The 22,687-nt window shown below is 38.4% G+C and overlaps 1 protein-coding gene across 1 annotated transcript in view; it reads right to left on the bottom strand.

The window, feature by feature from the left end:
* FRAS1 (Fraser extracellular matrix complex subunit 1) overlaps nt 1-22,687 on the bottom strand; it is a 293,351-nt gene that overhangs the window by 125,522 nt on the left and 145,142 nt on the right. The window contains exons 27-30 of the mRNA XM_047092267.1: nt 22,039-22,123; nt 18,541-18,867; nt 8,281-8,434; nt 1,435-1,613 (exon numbers count right to left, since the gene is read on the bottom strand). Of these exons, the coding sequence (XP_046948223.1) occupies nt 1,435-1,613; nt 8,281-8,434; nt 18,541-18,867; nt 22,039-22,123 (745 nt within the window). The remainder of the gene's footprint in view (nt 1-1,434; nt 1,614-8,280; nt 8,435-18,540; nt 18,868-22,038; nt 22,124-22,687) is intronic.

Below are 22,687 nucleotides of genomic sequence, written 5' to 3'. Positions count from 1 at the left end.
GGTCTTTCCAAAGATTCAGGTTTTGTATTCATTATCAATTCTCACATTTTATACTGAATCAATTCCTCTGCTTATCTCTATGAATTCCATCCTTAGGTTTCCCTTGTGGTTCTCTACCTTCATTTAGCCCATTTATTTTCATGCTTTTTGCTCAATAATAAGAGCTTAAGGCCATCAATTTTCTTCTGAGTATTATTTTGTCCACATCATTTAAGTTTGGATAAGTTATTTCCTCCTCATCTTTTTAGAACTTGTAATTATTTAGGAGAATTTTAAAAATTCTAAATGGTTTGAATTTTCTGTTTACCTCTTTATTATTAATTTCTAATTATATTTGATAATTGCCAGACAACGTGCCCAGGATAATTTCTTGTTCTTTAATTTATTGACAGCCTCCTTACGGTCTGTTTGTCTTAGTTTGCTCAGGCTACTATAACAAAAACACCATAAACTGAGTGGCTTATAAACAAAAGGAATTTATTTCTTGCAGTTCTGGAGACTAGAAGTCTGGATCAGGGGGCCAGCATGGTGGGGTTCTGGGTTGCAGACCACCAACTTATTGCATACCCATGGTGGAGAGCACGGAAGGGGAGCAAGCTATCTCGTGACTCCCATAAGAGTACTAATCCCATTCATGAGAGCACAGCTCTCATGACTTCATCTAATCCTAATCACCTATCAAAGGTCTCATACCCATATACCATTGAATGGGGAGGGGGTAGGATTTCAACATATGAATCTCAGGGGGACACAAACATTTAGTCTACAGCACTGGTATGTGACCAATCTTTATCAATGATAGCAACGAACCCACACATAGTGATAGGCAGTATTGTACGTGTATGTACTAACTCATTAAATCCTCATATAGTTCTATTTTACAGATGATAAAAATGAAACACAAGGATTTTGCCAAAGTAATCTTCCCAAAGTTGTTTAGCTAGTGCAAGGTAAAACTGAAATATGAACCCACTGGGTTTGGCTGCTAAGTCTATGCTCCTATCATAAGATGGTAAATGTTCCAAAAACATTTGAAAAAAGAAATATTTTTTTTCTCCATATGGCATTTTAATATTTTGAAAACATTTTTTTTCTAAACACTTCAGCCATTATCTATTATAAACTCTTTGCTGTGGAATGAGTCTGTGGAGATAGTCTAAGACTGAATCAGCAGATTAAAAAAATCTCTCAGTGCTACGAATTACATTTGTTCTTCCCCCAAATGTAATTTCCAGGCAACATAGAAAATGACCTGATTATTTAAAATAATGGTGATGAAAAATAAATTAAATAAATAAAATAAAATAATAAAATAAAATAAAATAAAATAAAATAAAATAAAATAAAATAAAATAAAATAAAATAAAATAAAAATAATGGTGATGATTTTCCTCAGACCATCCTGACATCAGAAAAGTCAGCAGTAGAGGGTACCTGAAAGCGGAAGGAATCACTCTGGGCTGGGACTCCTGAGTGCCTGTACCACACAATGCCTTCATTGATGTCTTGTTGGGTGAAGGTGCTGGTGGGGGTCGCTGTTCTCCCATCAGGCAGGTGCTGCCCTTCCTCTGCGGGGCTGTCTGCAGGCATATCAACCAGAAGGACCATCTCTCCTAGGAAAGCCACATCGTTAGTGAGGATCTCCCGTAAAAGTAAAAGTCAGTCAGAGCTCTCATCTCCTTTTCTACTACAATTTTTTTTCAACAGAAATTATGTACTTCTATATTTTTATCTAAGGTGAAGGAAAGGAGGTTAACACAGAATTCAATAGACATCTTTGAATTCACCTTCACACACAGAATTCCCACTCTCTCAGCTAAAAAAAAGCTAGAAGTCATTCAAGGGCAATTCACGCATCAAGTTACTGACTTATATCAATTAAATTACATGAAATCATGAATACAGCAAACAAATATTCAAATATAGGTCATTGGATGGATTCATTCCTACCTACAACTTTCTATGTAGCAGGAAATGCTTTTTAACCAGGAGGTTTTTGATGTAAACACAATGGGAAATTTGAAAAAATTCAGAAAAATTATTATTAATTATTATTATTTATTTAAGAGAGAAAGGAGAGCATGGGTGGGGAAAGGGGCAGAGGGAGAGAGAGAGAGAGAGAGAGAGAGAATCTCCACGCTCATTGAGGAGCTTGATGGATGGCTTGATCCCATAAATCCTGAGATCCTGATCTGAGCCAAAATCAAGAGTTGGATGCTCAACCAACTGAGCCATCCAAGCACCCCCCAGAAAAAATTATACTTGAGAATTCTGTACAATGAAAATAAGAATAACTGACACTGGGATGCATATGGCATGCACTGCATGAAGCACATTATGTGATGGTTCAAATCCAGCTCCATGTCCAGCTGCATGAGCTTTATTAGGCCTTTATAAGCCTCTCTGTTCCTATTGGTAAAATGAAAATAATAGTATATACTTCACAGATACTTAAAAAGAATGTTAATCATCCTTATGTTATTTGATCCTTTGGAAGATGCTATTATTATCTCCATTTAAAGGAAGTTCTTTTGGCTTAGAGAAGTTCAGTAACTTGTTCAAATTCACAAATTGTACATGTTGGAGCTGAGATTTGAATCTGAAGCTCATATTCTTGGTTGTGAAACTCTGTTACCAGTCATGATCATGTTGTGTTCACAGTCCAATATCTATCCTCCTAAATAACTATCTCATTTCCTCCTCCATAATTCTTTAGACTTCATTAAAATTGAAGCAAGGAAACCTAAATCTAGACACCACCACCACCAGTCTGTTTCTATTGCTTGTTTTTCACCTGGAGCTACTATCTCCTTAAAGGGAGATTGCAAATACAGAGGTGCTATAGAAACAATTAAAGTTTCACAAGGATAATATGCCCTCCAGTGAAGACCAAACAGAAGAATAGATGAAATGCTGAAAACAGAAGCCATGTTTTCATGAAAATGCATCCAATAAAAAATCTGAAAGAAGACTCTCTACCACTCAGTTGGTAAGAGAAGTAGAAGAGGAGCGGGGAGAGGGAGGCAGAAGGAGACGGGAAGGTTCTCTAGCAAGATACCCAGATCTTAGTACACTAAGTATGCTAGACATATGGAACAACTGAAATCACACTTTGGTTACATGAGAGGAATTTTCTTACATGAAGGAAATATTCCTTCTAATATTTATATGCACTAAATTGAAGTTTAAAGTGAGCATAATATGCTGGATGGTGATTGAAATTCTAAAGTAAGAGAAAAACATCAATAGTCTTCTTTATAAAATCATGTGTAGAATCAACTCATTCTAGTTTCTTTTTGGTACTGTTTCTCATTTGTACCTAAGTCACAAATTCCATTAGCCATCTCTCCCCGGTTCAACCTCTGTTCATAAGATGATATCAATAAACATGCTTTTCCAGAACGTATATACTGTTTATGAATGTGAGACAGTTGCAAAATATTCTGAAAGTAAATTTCTACAATGAAAATGTAGAGAGTAGAGAAACAGAAAATATTCAAATGCTAATATCCTAGCAATTTTTCTTTATAATAGAAAAACTAAGCAGAATTTTTCTAACAAGTCCTAATGAAATAAGCCTATTTTTCAGATTAAAAAAAAACTGCCATGTTATGCAGATTAACAGGAATCATAGGATATTGGCTAATTCTATTAATTTCAATTCAGTTAATAGTCATCGAGTACCTGTTAGGTGCTAGCTATCACACTAGACCCTTCAGGGATGGGGATTCAAAGATGAGCAAGATGCCATTCCTGCCCCTGAGACCAGCCTCCTTAAGCAACTGGGAGCCACTGTGAGGTTTCTGTAGGTGAATGGCACAAACTGATTTAGAACACAGAACATATACGATCAGAATATAGGGAGCCTGTGAAAGTCCTATTAAAGAGGCCGGATTTTATTTTATAAAAATGGTAAAATAGTAATTAACATTTACACAGACAGCTTGATCAATTATGAGATGACTGAAAAATCCAGATGACTGATATAGTCCTGAACTAAGGCAACAGAAGTAAGATTGGAAAGAAAGAAACAGATACAAGAGTCACTAAGTAAGTGGAAGCAACAGAACTTGACATTGTGTTGTGAAGATAAGAGATGGGGAGAGATGTGACAGGAAGGGCAGCAATGCCACCGATGGATGAGCAGGTTGGAGGGAAGTTTAACACTGGGTCTGTTGAATACAAGGTGTCTTTGTGACAAGCCCAAGAGTAGTGAGGAACAAATATCAGTATTTTGTGAGGTTCACCCCAGTGAGGTGAGAGCTGTTGTGTAGCATGTCATCTCCACATTTATTATGACAAAAACAAGGAGATGACCTTAAATATATGAAAATCCAGGTTTATAAAACAGTGTGGTTTAAAAAACAAGATATTCTGTACTTGGGATTTCCTTAATACTGAAGCCTATAGTTTAATCAAGAATTTTGAAGGGAAATTTTGATAGGTATTAAGAATTAGAATCTCATTGAATTATTGAAATCCCATGAATTATTTTGGGATTGAGACAATTTGTATTAAAGCTTTCTTACCTGATGATAAATAATTTAGAGTTGGCAATGTGTTGGATTAGGTCGGATTTTCCCTCAAATGATACTCAAGTTACTTCATTAAAACCATCTCATTATGGGGCGCCTGGGTGGCTCAGTCAGTTAAGCATCCAACTCTTGATTTCAACTCAGGTCATGATCTCATGTGGTTTGTGATTTTGAGCTCGAAGTTGGGCTCTGCACTGACAGTGTGGAGCCTGCTTGGGATTCTCTGTCTCCACTCTCTGCCCCGCCCCCATTCACATTCATGCTTGCACGCACTCTCTCTCTCTCTCTCAAAATAAATAAATAAACATTAGAAAAGCCATCTCATTAAATTCACTTTCAAGCTTGTGAAGTAGCTAAAGGTACAAGTATTAATCAACTTGTCTAAACTAACATCTGAGAACAGTGATGAGTCTGCTGCAAGTGGTGGAACTTGAGTTCTGTATGCATTTACTACACAAGCAATTTACATTTGGCTCAGTTGCATGGTCAGGTCTCCACAAAAAGTCTAAAGCTCATCTGGAATATTCTAAAGTGATGAGGGAGTATATAAGAGCTGGGGTGGCAAGAGGGTAGGGGCTCCACAAATTCATACCACTGCGACAGACGGATGTAAGCAGATTGGTGTTGAGTGGGTTTCCAGTTCCCACCACCTTTTTCACTCTTGAGTGGTTGCTAACGTTAATGTGATTTGATTATTACTAATAGGGGGCTCTGGACACGCAGAAAGAGGATTATGTTCATAGGAAGAAGTTAATTAAGACAGTTATAGTAGGAAAGGGTCACAGTCAAGCCTACATGGCATTTATCAAGCTGAAATTTAATTCAGCATTGTTCTGTTTAATACTTAAAGAGACTATTGGAATATTGGACTGTCTCTAGGAAATTAAATTTTTTGGCTTTTAATGATCAAGATAAAGGTAAAGAATTTAATACATCAAACGAGTCAAAGATTTTTAGAGCTGAAAAGGACTTAAACATTATCAAGCTTAAAATCAGTGGGTAAAAGAACACAAAGTTGAATAAGGTCTGTGGATTAATTAATAGCATTGTATCCATGTTGGCTTTCTGGTTTTGTTAATTGTTCTATTGTTCCATAAGATGTTAACATTGAAGAAAGCTAGATTAAGGGTATTCAAGGGCTCTTTGTACTATTTTTGCAAATTTTCAGTAAGTCTAAAATTATTTTAAAATAAAAAGATAAAAAATTATCTAGCCTAACCTTTTAAAGAAACCTAAGGCTCAAAGGCATTCACTTGCCTTCCTCAAGGTTATACAACTATATATAATAAAATGTACTCCAGCTAGAACAACTATTTCATAATCGTATTAATTCTTGGTTGAATCGTGTTTTTCAATGTCTTTGTTGACATTGGAATTACTTTCAAATTGCACAAAAGTTAATTTTCTCCCCACCACAGAAAATATATAATTTTTAAAATCCAGGGACCCAGAGGAAAAAGAGATTATTATTCCTCTGCTATTTAACATGCCAAGAACGTGTTTACTTTTAATGAATATCATTTTCATCTTTATTTTCAGGTTATCTATTTAGTTCTTTTAAAAAATCTACCTGCCTATGAGGTGCCTAGGTGGCTCAGTCAGTTAAGCATCCGACTTCTGCTCAGGTCATGACCTCATGGCCCTTGGGTTCAAGCCCTGCCCTGGGCTCACTGCTATCAGCTTCAGATCCTCTGTCCCCCTCTTCCCCTCTAGCACTCACTTTCTCTCTCTCAAAAATAAATAAATAAATAAACAAACAAACAAACAAACAAACATTTAAAAAATATCTACCTGCCTTTTATTTTTATGGTATGTGGTTATTAAAGTTTTGATTCCTCTTTAGTATCTTTAAATCATTTTAAATATGCTTGTTTCATAGTTTGTTTTTTTAAGTGTATTTATTTATTTTTTTTGAGGGAAAGGAAGAGAGAGAGTGCAAGGGGTGGGGCAGAGAGAAAGGAAGAGAAAGAATCCCAAGCAGGCTCGGCACTGTCAGCACAGAGCCAGATGAGGGGCTCAAACCCACGAAGCATGGGATTATGACTTGAGCTGAAACCAAAAGCCGCATGTTTAACGAACTTAGCCACCCAGGTACCCCTTGTTTCACAATTTTTATGATTGCTCCTTTATGAAATCCTTGGAGTTTTGATCATTTTGTTCATTTTTCTTATGATACTATGGATTATTTCCTCATCTGTTCTGTAATTTTGAATTCTGAGCTAATCTTCAGTGGTTTAGGCTGTGAGAATCTTGTGACCTGGAGTTGAGGGTGGACATTCCATAGCAGTTTCTACCAGTTTCTGTAAGGAACCCAAGAAGTATCATTGGCCTGAGATTAATATTCATATAACATCTCAGTTTTGGGTTTCTCAGACAACGTGCAGTGTAACTTAACTCAGGATCATCAGGAGAAACAGGCCTGGAGTTCTTTCCCTGCAGACTGTTTTACTTCACTCTGAGCCCTGGGAAACACAGATAGGTTTCTTTAACATCTCTCTGTGCTGGTGTGCTTCTTGTTTTCTCTTCTGTCTCTCTAAGTCAAAGTCTTTCCAGAGTCCAAGTTTTATGCAGGATCTTAACTTTCTGTCTTTGCACGAGCATTATATCTCAAGCCCCTGGGTTTCTGGAACACAAACAACCACTCTGAGGGAAGCTATTCCATGAGCTCATGCCTAGACTGGTTTAAGCTCCTTCTCTGTTTGTGACTTGGAGACTTCTTTCTATTCTTGGAAGATCAGGCAGTGCCCTATAATTCTTTTTGTTTTTAATGTTTATTTATTTTGAGAGAGAGAGAAAGAGTATGTATGTGGGGAACATGAGTGGGGAGGGGCAGAGAGAGAGAGAGAGAGAGAATCCCGGACAGCATAGAGTCCAACGCTGGGCTCAATCTCACGAACGTGCGAGATCATGATCTGAGCTGAAATCAAGAGTTGGAACACTCAACTGACCTGAGGCATCCAGGTACCACTGCCCTATAATTGTTATCTTGTTTCCAGCATTTCTAGATGATGAGGAGGAGGAGGAGGACAAGAACATTTTCAGGTTATCATATTGCACTATCTTTCTGGAAGTGGAAGTAACAATGGAGATCTTTAGAAATGTTTTTATGTAAAGCTCTTTTTTTTTTTTTAAGTCTCAACAAGAAATCTGGTGATGTTCTAGAAGGGACACAAGGTGGAGTTTAAGAGCCTGAGCTTCAAAATTAAACTGACATAATTAGCTATACATGCTTATATAAACCATATTTTAGCAAGTTACTTTCTCTGTAAAATTAAGTTGTTTTAAGACTTAAATTTTGGATTTCATATACATTAACATGTTTATATTACTTAGTGTACTACCTGATAATGTGTGTATGAGTTATTTTGACTGTTCTGTTTAAATTTTTTTTAATGTTTACTTCTTTTTAAGAGAGAGAGGGACAGAGACAGAGCATGAGTGGGGGACGGCCAGAGAGCAAGGAAGATACAGAATCCGAAGCAGGCTCCAGGCTTTGAGCTGTCAGCACAGAGCCTGACGCAGGGCTTGAGCTCACAGACCATGAGATAATGACCTGAGCTGAAGTTGGATGCTCAACCGACTGAGCTACCCAGGTGCCCCATTGACTATTCTGTTTAAATGAGATGTGTGAGGTATTAGAAAGTCAATTTCATTGGACTCACAACCTTGCTGTGTGGCATTGTACAAAAGCAAGTCCAAGACTACTGGATACAATGATGAAATCATGGCAAAGGAAAAAAGTTACCAAACTGGGGGTGGTCCTGTGTAATTTTGTAGATGATTTCTGAGGCACTGGCACCTGGAGCTTCCGCCTGTAAGATTCTATTGGTAATCTGCAGCATCCCACCTTCTGGAACCCACACCATTGAATTAGCCACGAGCCGAAGACCTCCATCATTCTAGAATAAGGAAAGAGTACAGAATTAGGTCCAAGCAAAATAAAAGAAAACATCAGCCCTTAAAAACATAAGTCAAAATGTACCATTGCTGCTAGTGATCATTTAATAAGAGAGATTCATAGCTTTGAAGTCACATTACGAACTATGTATGTGTATTATGTGTAGATACATGCATGTGTATGTACGTGTGTACATATCTTGCTTTTTCTTTTAACTTATAAGCAAAGAACTTATTTCATTCAGGAAGACTAAGTCTCTCCATTCCTTTCTTTCTTTTTTATTTTTAAGTTTACTTATTTGGGAGAGACAGAGACAGCATGAGTGGGGGAGGGGCAAAGAGAGAAGGAGACAGAGAATCCCAAGCAGATGCCGCACCACCAGCATGGAGCCCGATGTGAGGCCTAAACTCATGAACTGTAGATCATGACCTGAACCAAAACCAAGAGCAGAACGCTTAACTGACTGAGCCCCCCAGGGGCTCTTTTGTCCAAGTAACTGTCCTTCTATCCTCCCCATCCACCCACATTCAAGGAGTACTCATTATGCACCTATTATATGCTGGCTCTTTTGCCAGAGGCCTGAGATAGGTAAGAATGGCTGAAACAAGACTTCAGTTTCAGAACTTACAATCTAGTGATCTCCCCACAGATAAATAATCAGGATGCATCACAAATGATGCACAGGGTGCTGTGGGAGAATAAGGGAAAAAGGAGGTTTCCTGTTTGAGAAAAGAATGCTCAGGAAGGCTTTCCTATGGATCTATCATTTAATTCTCAAGTGACCAAAAGACAGGTCTTCTAAGAGAGAAGAGGTAAAATGAATTCTATGCAGAGGGCCCAGCTGAGGCAAAGACATGAGACAATGCACTGCATGCTTCATAAAATATCCAGGTGTCTGGGAAAGAAGAGTTTATGGAACCAGGGGAGCAGGTGAATAAAAAGGGACACTCTCTTAAGGTTGTATAGGTAGAAGGTAGATGCTGTGCTAAAAGTCTCCATTTATCTGGTAGGCCCTGTAAAGTCAACATGTGTCTTCAGGGAAGGAAAGGGGATGAGCACGTCTGGGGTTTAGAAAGCTTTCATCAGCAAGAGATGGAAAGGGCTAGAACTGGGATGCGTCTGGGGCTGTAGAAACCATTTAACAAATTCTTGTAATGGCTCAGGTGAGAGAAGATGAAAAAGTCATTGCACTGGGAATGGGGAGTTAGAAACAGTTTCCAGAAACACTAGAGGCCGAATTGACAGGCCTTGATGACTGATTGAAAGTGAAGCCCTAGAAACAACAGTTGGGAATCGCTGACTGGAAGAAATCACCTATTTAGCACTCCAGAGAAGGCAACCATTTTAATTGCTAAAGCTAATGTCATTAAAAAGTGCTGCCATTCCTGTTTTGCAAGGTGTGCACCTCTTCCAAAGCCTCATAATTGACATTTTAGCACAGAATGAGATTAGTGAGGCTGCCTGTGTTCAGTTTGCAGTTTGTTTTCATACTTTAAAAATCAGTAAATCTGATATTCTAAAATCAAGCACTTAAAGGGGATATTTTTATAAATTATTGCTATAGCTTTCAAATATGCCAATAAACAGAGCAAACACCACTCCCAGGAAGGGAATACTAAGAGCAGAAGACAACATCTATTTTTTTTGCAGTCACCGGACACGACAGTATTTGCCCCCCACAGGAGGCGGTCATAGCTATTTTCACCACACTCACCAGAGAACTGAGTCAAACAGTGCCCAGGAAAACAGCAGCAAAGGTACCTTCTATTGTGATTGGTGCTCAGGAGCAAACTCCCCAAAACTTTCTCTCTTCACAATTGATATAGCATATTATTTACAAAAACACCAAAATGTGCCAAGAATTCCCTTCCCCTGGAATTCTAGGAGAAAAGTCCCTATTAACTCCAGCAGTGTTTCATATAATATAATATACTTAGACTCAGGTGTCTTAATTGCTAGCAATCTTTCTAATAGCAGCAGCCTCGTCAAGTTTGATCATGGTTACAGAGATCAGTCATACACCAGCAACCACATTCTTGGACTGATGAGGCAATGGGGTTTTTCATATTCCGAGCAAGTAAGTACTGTGACTTGTCCCCAGGTGTCTCTCCCACTACATTTCTATCTTGGCTAAACTTCACCAATACAATTCCCTGTAATTCCCGTGTGAGTATAAATTATTAGGAGACAGTATTCCTTGTAAGTCAGTGTTCAGACACCAGCAACATCTGGAAACTTACTAGAAGTTTAGAATCTCAAGCCTCACCTCATTCTGAATTAGAACTTCATTTTACTTTTTTTCTTCAGCTTCATTGAAGTGTATTACTTGATAAATAAAAGTTGATATAGTTAAGGTACACAACATGATGTTTTGATATACATATATATTGTGAAATGATTATAACAATCAAACTAATTAAGAAATCTATCACCTCACATAACTAAACCCGAGTGTGTGTGTGTGTGTGTGTGTGTGTGTGTGGTAAAAACAAATTTCAGGCACATTTTAAGTATACGATACAATATTAAGTATAGCCACCATGCTATACATTAGATCTCCAGAACTTATGCATCCCTTGTAACTGAACCTCTATACCCCTTGACTAATACCTCCCCATTTCTTTTTTTTTTTTTTAATTTTTTTTTTTAACGTTTATTTATTTTTTGGGGGGACAGAGAGAGACAAAGCATGAACAGGGGAGGGGCAGAGAGAGAGGGAGACACAGAATCGGAAACAGGCTCCAGGCTCTGAGCCATCAGCCCAGAGCCCGATGCGGGGCTCGAACTCACGGACCGCGAGATCGTGACCTGGCTGAAGTCGGACGCTTAACCGACTGCGCCACCCAGGCGCCCCTACCCATTTCTTCTACCCCTGGCGATCACCATTCTACTCTGCTTTTATGAGTTAGACTTTTTTAGATTCCAAATATAAATGAGATCATGCAGAATTTATCTTTGTGTCTGGCTTATTTTCTTAACATAGTGTTCTTCAAGCTCAACCATGCTGTCACAATGGCAGGACTTCCTTCTTCCATAAGGGTTTATAATATTCCATTGTGTATATAGACCACATTTTCTTTATCCATTTATCAACAGACACTTAGGTTGTTTCCACATCTTGGCTTTTGTGAATAATGTTGCAATAAATATGTGAGTACATATATCTCTTTGAGATAAAGATTTCATCCTTTATCAAAGGAATTTGGATATATACCCAGAAGTGAGATTGCTGGATCCATATGATACTTCTGTTTTTAATTTCTGAGGAACTTCCATACTGCTTTCCAAAATGGCTGTACCAACTTACATTCCCACCAAGAGATTATATGGGTTCCCTTTTCCCCATACTCTCACCAACTCTTGTTATCTTTTGTCTTTTTTATTTTAGCCATTCTAACAGGTGTGAGGTGATATCTCATTGTTATTTTTTTCAATGTTTATTAAGAGAGAGGGAGAAAATGCATGCAAGCAAGGGAGGGGCAGAGAGAGAGAGAAAGAGAGAAGCCCAAGCAGGTTCCATGCTGTCAGTGCAGAGCCCCACACAGGGATCAGTCTCATGAACTGTGAGATCATGACCTGAGCCGAAATCAGGAGTTGGACGCTTAACTGACTGAGCCACCCAGGTACCCATCATTGTGGTTTTGATTTGCATTTCCCTGATGATGAGTGATGTTGAGCACCTTTTCATGTACCTTTGGCCATTGTATGTCTTCCTTTGAGAAAGGTCTATGCAGATCCTTAGCCCACTTTTAAAAAAAAATGTTTTTTTATTTTTGAGAGAGAGAGAGAGAGAGAGAGAGAGAGAGATAGTGTGCACGAGTGGGGGAGGGGCAGAGAGAGAAAGGGTCAGAGGATCTGACGCAGGCTGTGTACTGACAACAGAGAGCTCTATATGGGACCTGAACTCACAAACTGTGAGATCATGACATGAGCCGAAGTCAGATGCTCAATGTACTGAGCCACCCAAGCGCCCCCTTAGCCCACTTTTTAATTGGAGAGGAGGAGGAGGATTATGATGCTATTGAGTTGTTAGAGTTCCTTAAATATTTTAGATATTAATCCCTATCAGATATATGGTTTCAAACACTTTCTCCCCTTCAGCAGGCTGCCTTTTCATTCTTTTGATTGTTTGCTTTGCTGTGTAGCTTTTTAGTTTGATGAATTTCCACTTGTATTTAAACACAATCCCCAGGGGATGTGGAGTCATGCTAAATCAGGAGAAGCACAGCCCAGGATAGATACAGTGATGGAGCTAGAGTGGTTCTCCTGAAACCCCACAGACAGGCCTTTTACAATATTTATATTTATCACCAGATAATATAAATGCCTCTGTTTCTGAATTATTTGTTTACAATACTTAAGAAGAAACAGACAACTGTCTAAGGGAAAGAAGTGTAATTCTTCCCACTCATATTTTGATGAAGATGGTTTTATCATTTTCTTTCTTCTGGGAGAGAGTCCAGGGACGATTCAAGAAGAGATGAATAGAAGGCTATACACCATCTTTTCTACAGTTAAAGTGTCCAGAAAAGCCAAATTTTAACCTCATTTCCCAAACGATTCTGACATTTTGCAATTTCTTTATCTACTTGTAGTTGTTTTTTTTTTTTTTTTTCTGAACAATGATGCATATATCCCTGTGAACTGAAGAAATTAGCCATAACATGAGTTGAATAATCTCCTGCCTAGTGAAGTTTTATATGCCCTTCAGGGTACCATATAAGAAAGCAATGAAATCCCAAACAGGGATTATGGGGGCATGATCAAAAGAGTACTTTAAATTAAATAGTTCTTCTGATTCATTTCATAGAACAATGGGCATACAGAAATGCTGGCAATAAAGTTTAGCCATTATATATTGTATTACAAATAAAAATATTATTGTTGTAAACCAGAAGTAAGGGCCTAAGCTTCTATCATTAGGAGGAAAATCTCACAAATAAAATGAAAACTTACCTCCCTAAAATAAATGTTGGGACATAAATGATGATCTCAAATGATAGTGTACCCCAACCTCAGGCCAAACTATTCAAACTAAAAGATTTTTAAACTTAATCAAATAGAAAATGACAACAATTGGATATAACAGCAATCCTAACATCAATTTATTCTGTAAAAATATGCCTTAATTTGCAAAGACTCATTTATGTCATAGCTTTTAGAATGCAGTCTTATAGGACATTGCGGATTTTAGGGAAGGATCTCATAGGATGGTGCATAGAAGGTGAATCTTAAATGCTATTTACCAGGTAAGGGATGGAAAGATAATTGGACTGTTTTTGTGTTTGCCAATGTATGCATGCTCCTCAGAAGCTCTGTTCCTGTTCAGGTCAAGAATATAGAATCTCTTCTCCATGTAGATTTCAACCACTTTATAAACAAAATTTTGTAATCAACAACCATTTTTTGAGCATATACTCTGAGCGATGCATCTTCCAAGAGGCCAAAATCAACAAGTTAAACAAGTCCATAAAAGGTGAAACCCTGACACATGGTAGAGATTTAGTTGTTGATGCATTAGACAGACTCTTATTAAAAAAATTAACATTTTCCTGCCATATTTATAATTGTCACAAGCACCCTTATTATCAAATGGTATCTCTGCAAAACAACAACTGGGGGGACAAGTTTTAAGAAAACTGAGGGAAAGCACAACAGGGCTTTTCGCTGCACATGGGCCTTACCAAATTCAAACAGCCCAAGAGGACTCTTAGCAACAAAATTTTCCATCTAGTTCCTAGCATGATACTTGGGGCTTTTAACATCAAAGCATTACCCAGTTGCAGAAAATAAATTGCTCAAACAACAAACGAGGTCACAAAGATCATCAGACTTATTGCCAAAGTGGAAAAAGAGGCATGATTTTCCAGAGATGTCTTCATTAACGAAAAAGAGGGTAATTTCTTTAAAGCCCAACAGTGGAGAGAAAACCACCAAAAAGCATGACTTTTCCCTGCTCACATTTTAGCCCTTATTAGACACCAAATTGCTTTAAAATCATATCTCTAGCAGGCTCAGGTTTGGTAATCCGCCCAATTAATGAGAGCCTGTTCAGCAGAGCATTCTTTATTACCTTCTAATCTCTTTGATTTATTTTGCCTCCTACCCCCAAGAGAGCATGTTTCAACATCAGTCCTGAGTCTATTTTCTCCTCAGTGACTCACCACAAGCCTGGAGGGTAGCAGTCAAATTTCCTCACTGCCAGGCCAAGGATAAAAGTTTGGAAGAAGTGATGTAGAACTGGAGAACCAAGAGTGGAACTGATAGCTCCTACCCTTAGTCCCAGATAGGCCACCTGACATCAGCAGAGGTGCCCTGAAAGCTTCACATCTGACACAAGAGATGGATTCAAAGGTAGGAACATGAGAACCAGCCTCACTCAAGCTGTTGCATCCCCCCAACTATCTATCCATCCAACAAAAATGTACTAAACTCGGGGCACCTGGGTGGCTCAGTCGGTTGGGCGTCCAACTTCAGCTCAGGTCATGACCTCGCGGTCTGCAAGTTCAAGCCCCGCATTAGGCTTTGTGCTGACAGCTCAGAGCCTGGAGCCTGCTTCGGATTCTGTGTCTCCCTCTCTCTCTGTCCCTCCTCCGCTTACACTCTGTCTCTCTCTCTCAGAAATAAATAAACATTAAGAAAAATTTTTTTTTTTAAATTTTTTTTTTTCAACGTTTATTTATTTTTGGGACAGAGAGAGACAGAGCATGAACGGGGAAGGGGCAGAGAGAGAGAGGGAGACACAGAATTGGAAACAGGCTCCAGGCTCTGAGCCATCAGCCCAGAGCCTGACGCGGGGCTCGAACTCACGGACCGCGAGATCGTGACCTGGCTGAAGTCGGACGTTTAACCGACTGAGCCACCCAGGCGCCCCTAGAAAAATTTTTAAAAATGTACTAAACTCTTACAAGGTGCCTGGCTCAAGAGAGGAAAACGGAAATAGTTCCTGCTCCCACAAAGTTCGCTTTTTCTATCCCTCCCTCTCTTTCCATCCGTATTACCAGGTTAAGTTTTCTACTGAACAACACTGGGATTAATTTGTACATCCATTCACCAGGAATTAGACCTAAACCCCTTAGCCACTCCACTTAAGCCACCAGCTAGACATCAGCCAGTAATTGGCCTATCTCCAAATTTAATACGCAGGCTGCCACAGGGTAAGGACTTGGATGCCCATCTTCAGAAATGGCTATCAGAATGAAATCAATCATGTCTGACTATATATCTATTGGAAGCCATTAATAGCTGAGGCAATTTTTTTCTTCTTGGGCTCCAGTAGACTTATGATTATAAATAGCTTCACTTGTAACAAGATGTAGTGAGTCCAGAGGGAAGATTCCAGAAGGCTTAGTGCCCAGATTGCTTGGATAGGATATTGTGAAAATGAAAAAAATTGCTGTCTCCATTCTGTCCATTAGGGGGATCAGAATATATATGTCTAAAACATTGAAAAATATGGACTAGAATGAAAAAAGCCACGTGGGTTAAATGTGATGAGCCAGAACACACTTGAGTTGAAATCGCGGCTCTGGCATTAAATACACACACACACACACACACACATACATACATATATATATATATTTTTAATGTTTATTTATTGCTGATAGAAAGAGTGGGAGCAGGGGAGGGTCAGAGAGAGAGGGTGACACAGAATCTGAAGCAGGCTCCAGGCTCCGAGTTGTCATCACAGAGCCCGAGGCGGGTTTCGAACTCACGGAAGATCATGACCTGAGCCAAAGTCGGCCACTTAACTAACTGAACCACCCAGGCGCCCTGGCACTAAACACTTTAATGAAAAATAAACATTTTTAAACTTTGAAAAATGTTTTTAAACTTTTTTTTTCCAGTTTCCTTTTCTGGAAAATTAGAGATAATTGTACAAGTACCCCGGAGTGACTGTGAACATCAAATGAAATAATTTATATCAAGCATTAGTGCCCAATAAAGGTTAAAAGCAAAACAAACAAAAATACCTCCCTTCTAATTTCCTTTAGAAGGAATAAGGTCACATGGCCTCTATTCTAACCTCCTTCACTAAGATATTGTAAAGATCAGTAGAATAGATATGAAGAAGTACTTTGAACTCCTGAGAGGAAATATAGGATGTATTTGTAAAATATCAGTATTACAGTGTCAAACTTATTAGTACATCTTGATAGATGCTGACGTTCTGGTCACTGGTTTCATTATCCCAGTTCATTGGCTCAGAAGCCATTATTTCATCTGATGGACAGGCAAGCACAACACTGTAGGAGATAGAGTGATGGCAGGAGGAAGGAGGAGGGACAGACCCTGTAAATACCAACACGGATCCCAAGTTATAAGCACTACAAGGATACTCGAGATCTGTGCTTATGCCTTATTTATAAATTAAAATTTTTTTTTCTTTGTTTTGTTTTTGTAGTCAAAGCAGCTAAAATCCTAGAAATACCCTTCAACCTTGGGCTATAGCATACAAAATGACAGTGCCATACACTGAACCGAGCTCCAAACGTGGAGACTGAAAGCACTCTAGGAAAGGCGGCTGCTAATGTTGCGCTGAAATCCCATAACAATCTTTGGAAGAAAACCAAGGAAGAAGAAAAGAAACTTTCTGATTCTGTCTAGACTTCATCTCTTCAGAACTAAACCTCATCTCCCAAGGCGATTGCAAGAGGGTGATAATTAGGATTAGCTACAAGGTGGCTACCTGCCAACTCTATCTCATAATCAGCCTTCACTTGCTCCCATCTATCTCATGCCACCATCGCTGTTTTCAGCAGCTGCAAATCATGAGACAACAGCCTAAGAAACTAGCCAGAGACTAGGTTACATTCAGCTGTTCACCTTCACAAGGATCCATCGCAAATTTTGAGTGATCGTTGGTGAGAAAGTGACAAGTCATTTCTAAGCTGTCTTCAGCAAATCAATTTCTCCAGCTAATCATTAATGACACTTCAGTGGCAACTGATATTTGGAATGAAAAGTTCAATAAAAATGATAAGTCTTTCCATCTACCACCATGAGAAAGAGCCAGTTTTGCTATAATGCAAAAAATAGCTTCTAGTGAAATATCATCAAGTAATAAATGGTTTTGAAAATGTTTTGCAATAAGTCTTTTGGATCTAGCATGGATTAGCTCAGTATTTCCCAAAACATGGTAGCCATCCCATTAATAGTATCCTGGAACATTCTATGCACTACATGGATGAATATTTTTAAAAATTTTTAGGTATTAATTTTCATATTTTAGAAAAAAGTATAATTATACATTAAGCCCATAATCTCATATTCATTATTTGTTACAAAGAAGCCACACACACAAAAAGTGGATACAAAGAAAAATATTAAGTAAATAACAGAAAAGGTGTTAGTGGGGGGCACCTGGGTGGTTCAGTTGGTTAAGTGTCCAACTCAGGACTTTGGCTCAGGTCACAATCTCACAGTTCATGGGTTTGAGCCCTGCCTCAGATTCTACACCTGACAGCAAGGGGCCTGCTTGGGATTCTCTCTCTCTCTTTCTCTCTCTATCTCGCCCTCCCCTACTCATGCTCTCTCTCTCAAAATAAATAAACTAAAAGAAAAGATGTTTGTGGATATGACAAAAACATATGGAGGTGTCATGGGAATGACTCAGACCGACAAGGATTCCTATGATTACTAAAAGAAAGAGTTCCCTCATCCTACTTCAGTTGGCTTAATAGAATGGCTGCACTCGTCCTTTTTGATTCATTATGATAACCTGACTATGAGCTTCACATAGCATGAGCTGCTGTAGAAGGGCAGACAAAAACAGGGGTGTACTTGATTCTTACGATCAGGCGGGAGACAAAAGGATCAGTGGACAACAAGGCATTTTCTATGGCAGCAAGTCAACATAAAGGTACAAAAGTTGCCCTTGTGTAGAGAAGGGTGCTCCCAACAAAATAGATAGTGCTCTTCGAGATGGATAACGTGTTCTATTAATCTTAGAATGTCCTGAGTATTTCCATAATAGATGGTTAATAAATGTTTGAATAGATAACTATCCATATCTTAACTGCAAAACATGAATACTGCAAAATAATATCAACAAAACTTCGCATCTAGGTGCAAGAAAATTGCTGCTCTAGGAATGGCACCTACCTTGGGCACAGTCTTCACGTGGAAGAGTATATTTTGGAAGGAATGTCCATCATTGGCCTGCAAGACTGCAACATCAGATATGCTGTCAGAGCCATCATGAGCATAGTGGAGAAGGCCCCTGGAGAGTTCATCCAGCCGGAATTGATAGACTGGGGTTGCAGGGGACTGAAGTGTTTGGAGCAATTGGCCATGAAGTGGAGGATCAAGCACTTCGACCACCACATCCTGTGGGTTGTCGTCATCTCGGATGTCAAGCAGCTGGGTAGTGATGGTTCCTCTCTCTCCTCTGTTAATATGGAGGGCCTCATTTCTCAGCACGTAGGGGGCCTAGGAGTTGAAGGGAAGGAGGAGAAGTCATGTAGCAGGAAAAGAGAGGACAATCCTGTGGACTAGACGCAGCTTTGCGCAACCGAATTGATAATTCTATGCTTTTAAAGGAACTCTTGATGCTCCAGCAAAGTGCCACACTGTTGCATAGTCAAAGTATTTGTCAGAGGTGTGGTCAGTCATAGTAATCAAAGCAAGTGAGATTACTTCACACTTCTGGTTCTAGAAGCTTCTCAAAGCCATTTCAAGGCCATAGTATTCACCAGAGGCAATCAAGGTGAGCTGCTTGCTGCTGAATCTTAGAAGTCTCTGCTATCTTGATTCACACTATATCCCCTGCATTATAGCTGAGATCAGCCCAGAGTCAGGGAACCCAACCAGTTGTCTGCTTCCAAAAGAGAATAGTAAGAGATATGGAATTTTTGCACCTGTGTTAGGAGTTGAGCACTTTACTCTGGGCCACACTGCAGTATGCTGACTTTGGCTACGGTACTTCTGATTCTGAGTTCATGCAATTTCTGGCCCTGGCCAGTAGTTGTTTTGTTTTTTGTTTTTTATTTTTTTAATTTTATTTTTTTAATTTACATCCAAATTAGTCAGCATATAGTGCAACAATGATTTCAGGAGTAGATTACTTAATGCCCCTTACCCATTTAGCCCATCCCTGCTCCCACAACCCCTCCAGTAACCCTCTGTTTGTTCTCCTTATTTAAGGGTCTCTTATGTTTTGTCCCCCTCCCTGTTTTTATATTATTTTTGCTTCCCTTCCCTTGTGTTCATCTGTTCTATGTCTTAAAGTCTTCGTATGAGTGAAGTCATATGATATTTGTCTTTCTCTGACTAACTTCACTTAGCATAATACACTCTAGTTCCATCCACATACAGTACTTTTTAACGCTATCTCATCCATATCTTGAAGGGCCCACCCCAACTCAGCTTATAAAGCCTGATAAGATCACAGTCTCAGTAAAGCAACCACCTGGTTAATTCACATGGCAAATTTTAATATGTTTTTCTTAGGATTATCAGGTTTCCCCTCACCAACTTGAGTAAGCAAATAAAATATCCTTTCATAAAGATAAAAGTTAATGAACCACAACAGAAAGAAATAACAAAACAAAACAAAAAAAAAATGGAGGCCAGAAGCCAAAGAAAACATGATCTTAGTTTTTTAAATTGTTTGAAGTTGAACCATCTAGGACTATTCTCAGCACATTGCCTTCTTTAATCCAAATGGCTTCCTTTTAAAACTACCCCTCCTGGCCTCCTGGAAACTTTAATATCTATTAAAGTAATGTCTAACTAAGATGTCATTATAATAATCACATAGTAGGAAGCTAGATGACAGCTACTCCTCAGATATCCCCAGTGAGAATGCAGAAGTTGTGATTTTACATACGTGGGAATGAATGGCCCCTTGGGCTCTGAAAAAGGTGAGGTCAAAAGGTGATGTCAACACCCATAAATGGAAAAGATCAAATTAACTTACATGAGAAAATCTCAGGGAGGCTCAAGACCATATTGAAATATCACAGGAATGTAAAGGAACAAAAATAAGCTAAAACTCATTTCTAAAATTCCATCTTAAAAAAGTTAAAATGAAAAAAGTTTCTCATACAATAAATAAAATTTAAAAATGCTGTCACTATCTACTCACCTGATTTGGAGAAGACAAAAATCGGAACTGTGGGAACCCACCATCTCAGATGGGAAAGTCACTTGCCAATACCTACCCTACGTCTCTAATTCACCTAATTAGAAGCAACTATATTAACACAAATAAAAAGAGCAAAACTTCTGAGCTTAAGTACTGAGAAATATCTAAGTCAGTCCTAATGTGGCCCTCTGGTCCATATTTAGAGATCACATGTTTTGGTTTTAATTAAAACAAAATTCATACCCTTAGCCCAGCAGTGAGGTCAATTTAACTTTGGATCAATTTCTAACCATTCCTCAACTGTCACCTATGAAGTAAGAATGCTATCAAGAAATGCTGAGCTGGCCTATGAACACCATTTAGGAGCCACTTGTGGGTTATGTCTATTATCATCCACAATCCATGGTCTTTTCATTTTTGCACCCAAAATTAAAAATACACACACACACACACACACTGAAATTATATATATATATATATATATATATACATATATATATATGTATATATATATATATATACATATATATATATGTATATATATATATATATACATATACATATATGTATATATATGTCAGTTTGAAAACAATGATCTCATGTCCTTCCTTGAATCACGACTAACACTCTACTGAGATCTGGATATTGCAGTAGTCTTGGTTCCCCATGCTGATATCATACTAGCTTGCAGTTCACAGCTTAAGACTATATCTATCTACCTACTCTCTGCCCATTTCAGCTGTTCAATCCCTCAAGCTCAGTTACTCAGAGCATCTACCACTACGTGTATTCTGGACACATAACTGCAAGTTGACAAAGATGAGTGAGGAGAACAGAAGAGCCATCACACTGAGTTTTATAGCATCTACCATGATTTCTTCAAGACTTCTGTTTGGCTGATGACCACACTGGCACCTCATTTAAGTAGATCCTTAATAAGATGCTGTACCTACTGCAAACTAAAACGCAATCCAGCTATCTGAAAGGCAAAAGTATCTGAACATAATTTTATATCTCTGAGACAGAAATATTTAGGCAAAACAAACTCATTTACCTAAGGTTAAAAAGTCTTAACAACTGGAACGGTTTCAAATTATTTTGAGGGGCTGAGATCAGATTCAGTATAGTAACGTAAGGCACTATAAAGTAGTGGTCTGGAGCCAGATTTTCTGGGTACAAATCTTGGCTCTTTGTTAGCTATATTCCCATAGACAAGTTACTTAACCTCCCTGTGACTTTAGATTCCTATCGGTAAACTGGGGATAACAACACCTCACAGGGCTGTTATGATTAAATGAAAAACACTACAAAGGGTTCTATCAAATGTATTAGCAGTTAGTTGTTGTTGCTGTTGTTCTTACCCACAAGTACTAAGAGTTACTCCAGTGTTATTTCATGGGAAAAGTGAAACAAGACTGATTTAGCTCATATTTGCTAAAACTTGATTTAGCCTTGATTCGTGCATAAGAATTAGTAGGCACATGCAATTATTAATTGTGTGGCATTGTTATTACCTGTGTTGAAAATGCTTGTATGTTGATCAGCTGTGGCTCAGAGAAGAACTGCTGGTCACTAATTTTCAGGGAAAAGTAACCTTTCCTAAAAGAAGTGCCCAAGAAAGGAATGAGAAAATGCAGTCATTAGTCTCTAGCAAAACAAAGAATAAAAATATTTTCAGGTTATGTGCATGTAAGAATTAGGATCAAATCACTACAGTGATATAATATTCATCCTGTAAATAAAAATAACCAGATGAAGATGAATATAGGGCCATACAGGTAAAACTACTGGGTATCCCTTGATCTCAATATAACAAACAATTACATAAACTTTTTATTTTAAATTTCTCTAAAATAAATATATACATAGTTGAAAAATCAGTTGTTAGCCCAAGACAGGCTAGTAATATAGTGATGGCTAATGGTTAAATTGGAGAATGCAAAGGAATTTGTCATAGTCCCTGATTAGCTCTCAATGATTCCCTCTTCCCTACAGACCCTCTCTCCAACCTGTTCTCAAATCATGTGAGTGGGCCCGTGTGAAGGATTTTGCAATGTTTTGTATTACATGACTCTATCTATCTGCCTCCCCTACTCCAGCCACACACATACACATTCAATGTGGACTGGACTAGGAAAAGATGGCTGATTATTCTCTGGAAAT

The sequence above is a fragment of the Lynx rufus genome, unplaced genomic scaffold (assembly GCF_022079265.1).
Source record: "Lynx rufus isolate CCGP_SWC_20201006 ecotype Redwood Valley unplaced genomic scaffold, mLynRuf1.p SCAF_3, whole genome shotgun sequence".
In the NCBI taxonomy this organism is placed as follows: domain Eukaryota; kingdom Metazoa; phylum Chordata; class Mammalia; order Carnivora; family Felidae; genus Lynx; species Lynx rufus.
This window is presented reverse-complemented; position numbering and strand designations above follow the sequence as displayed.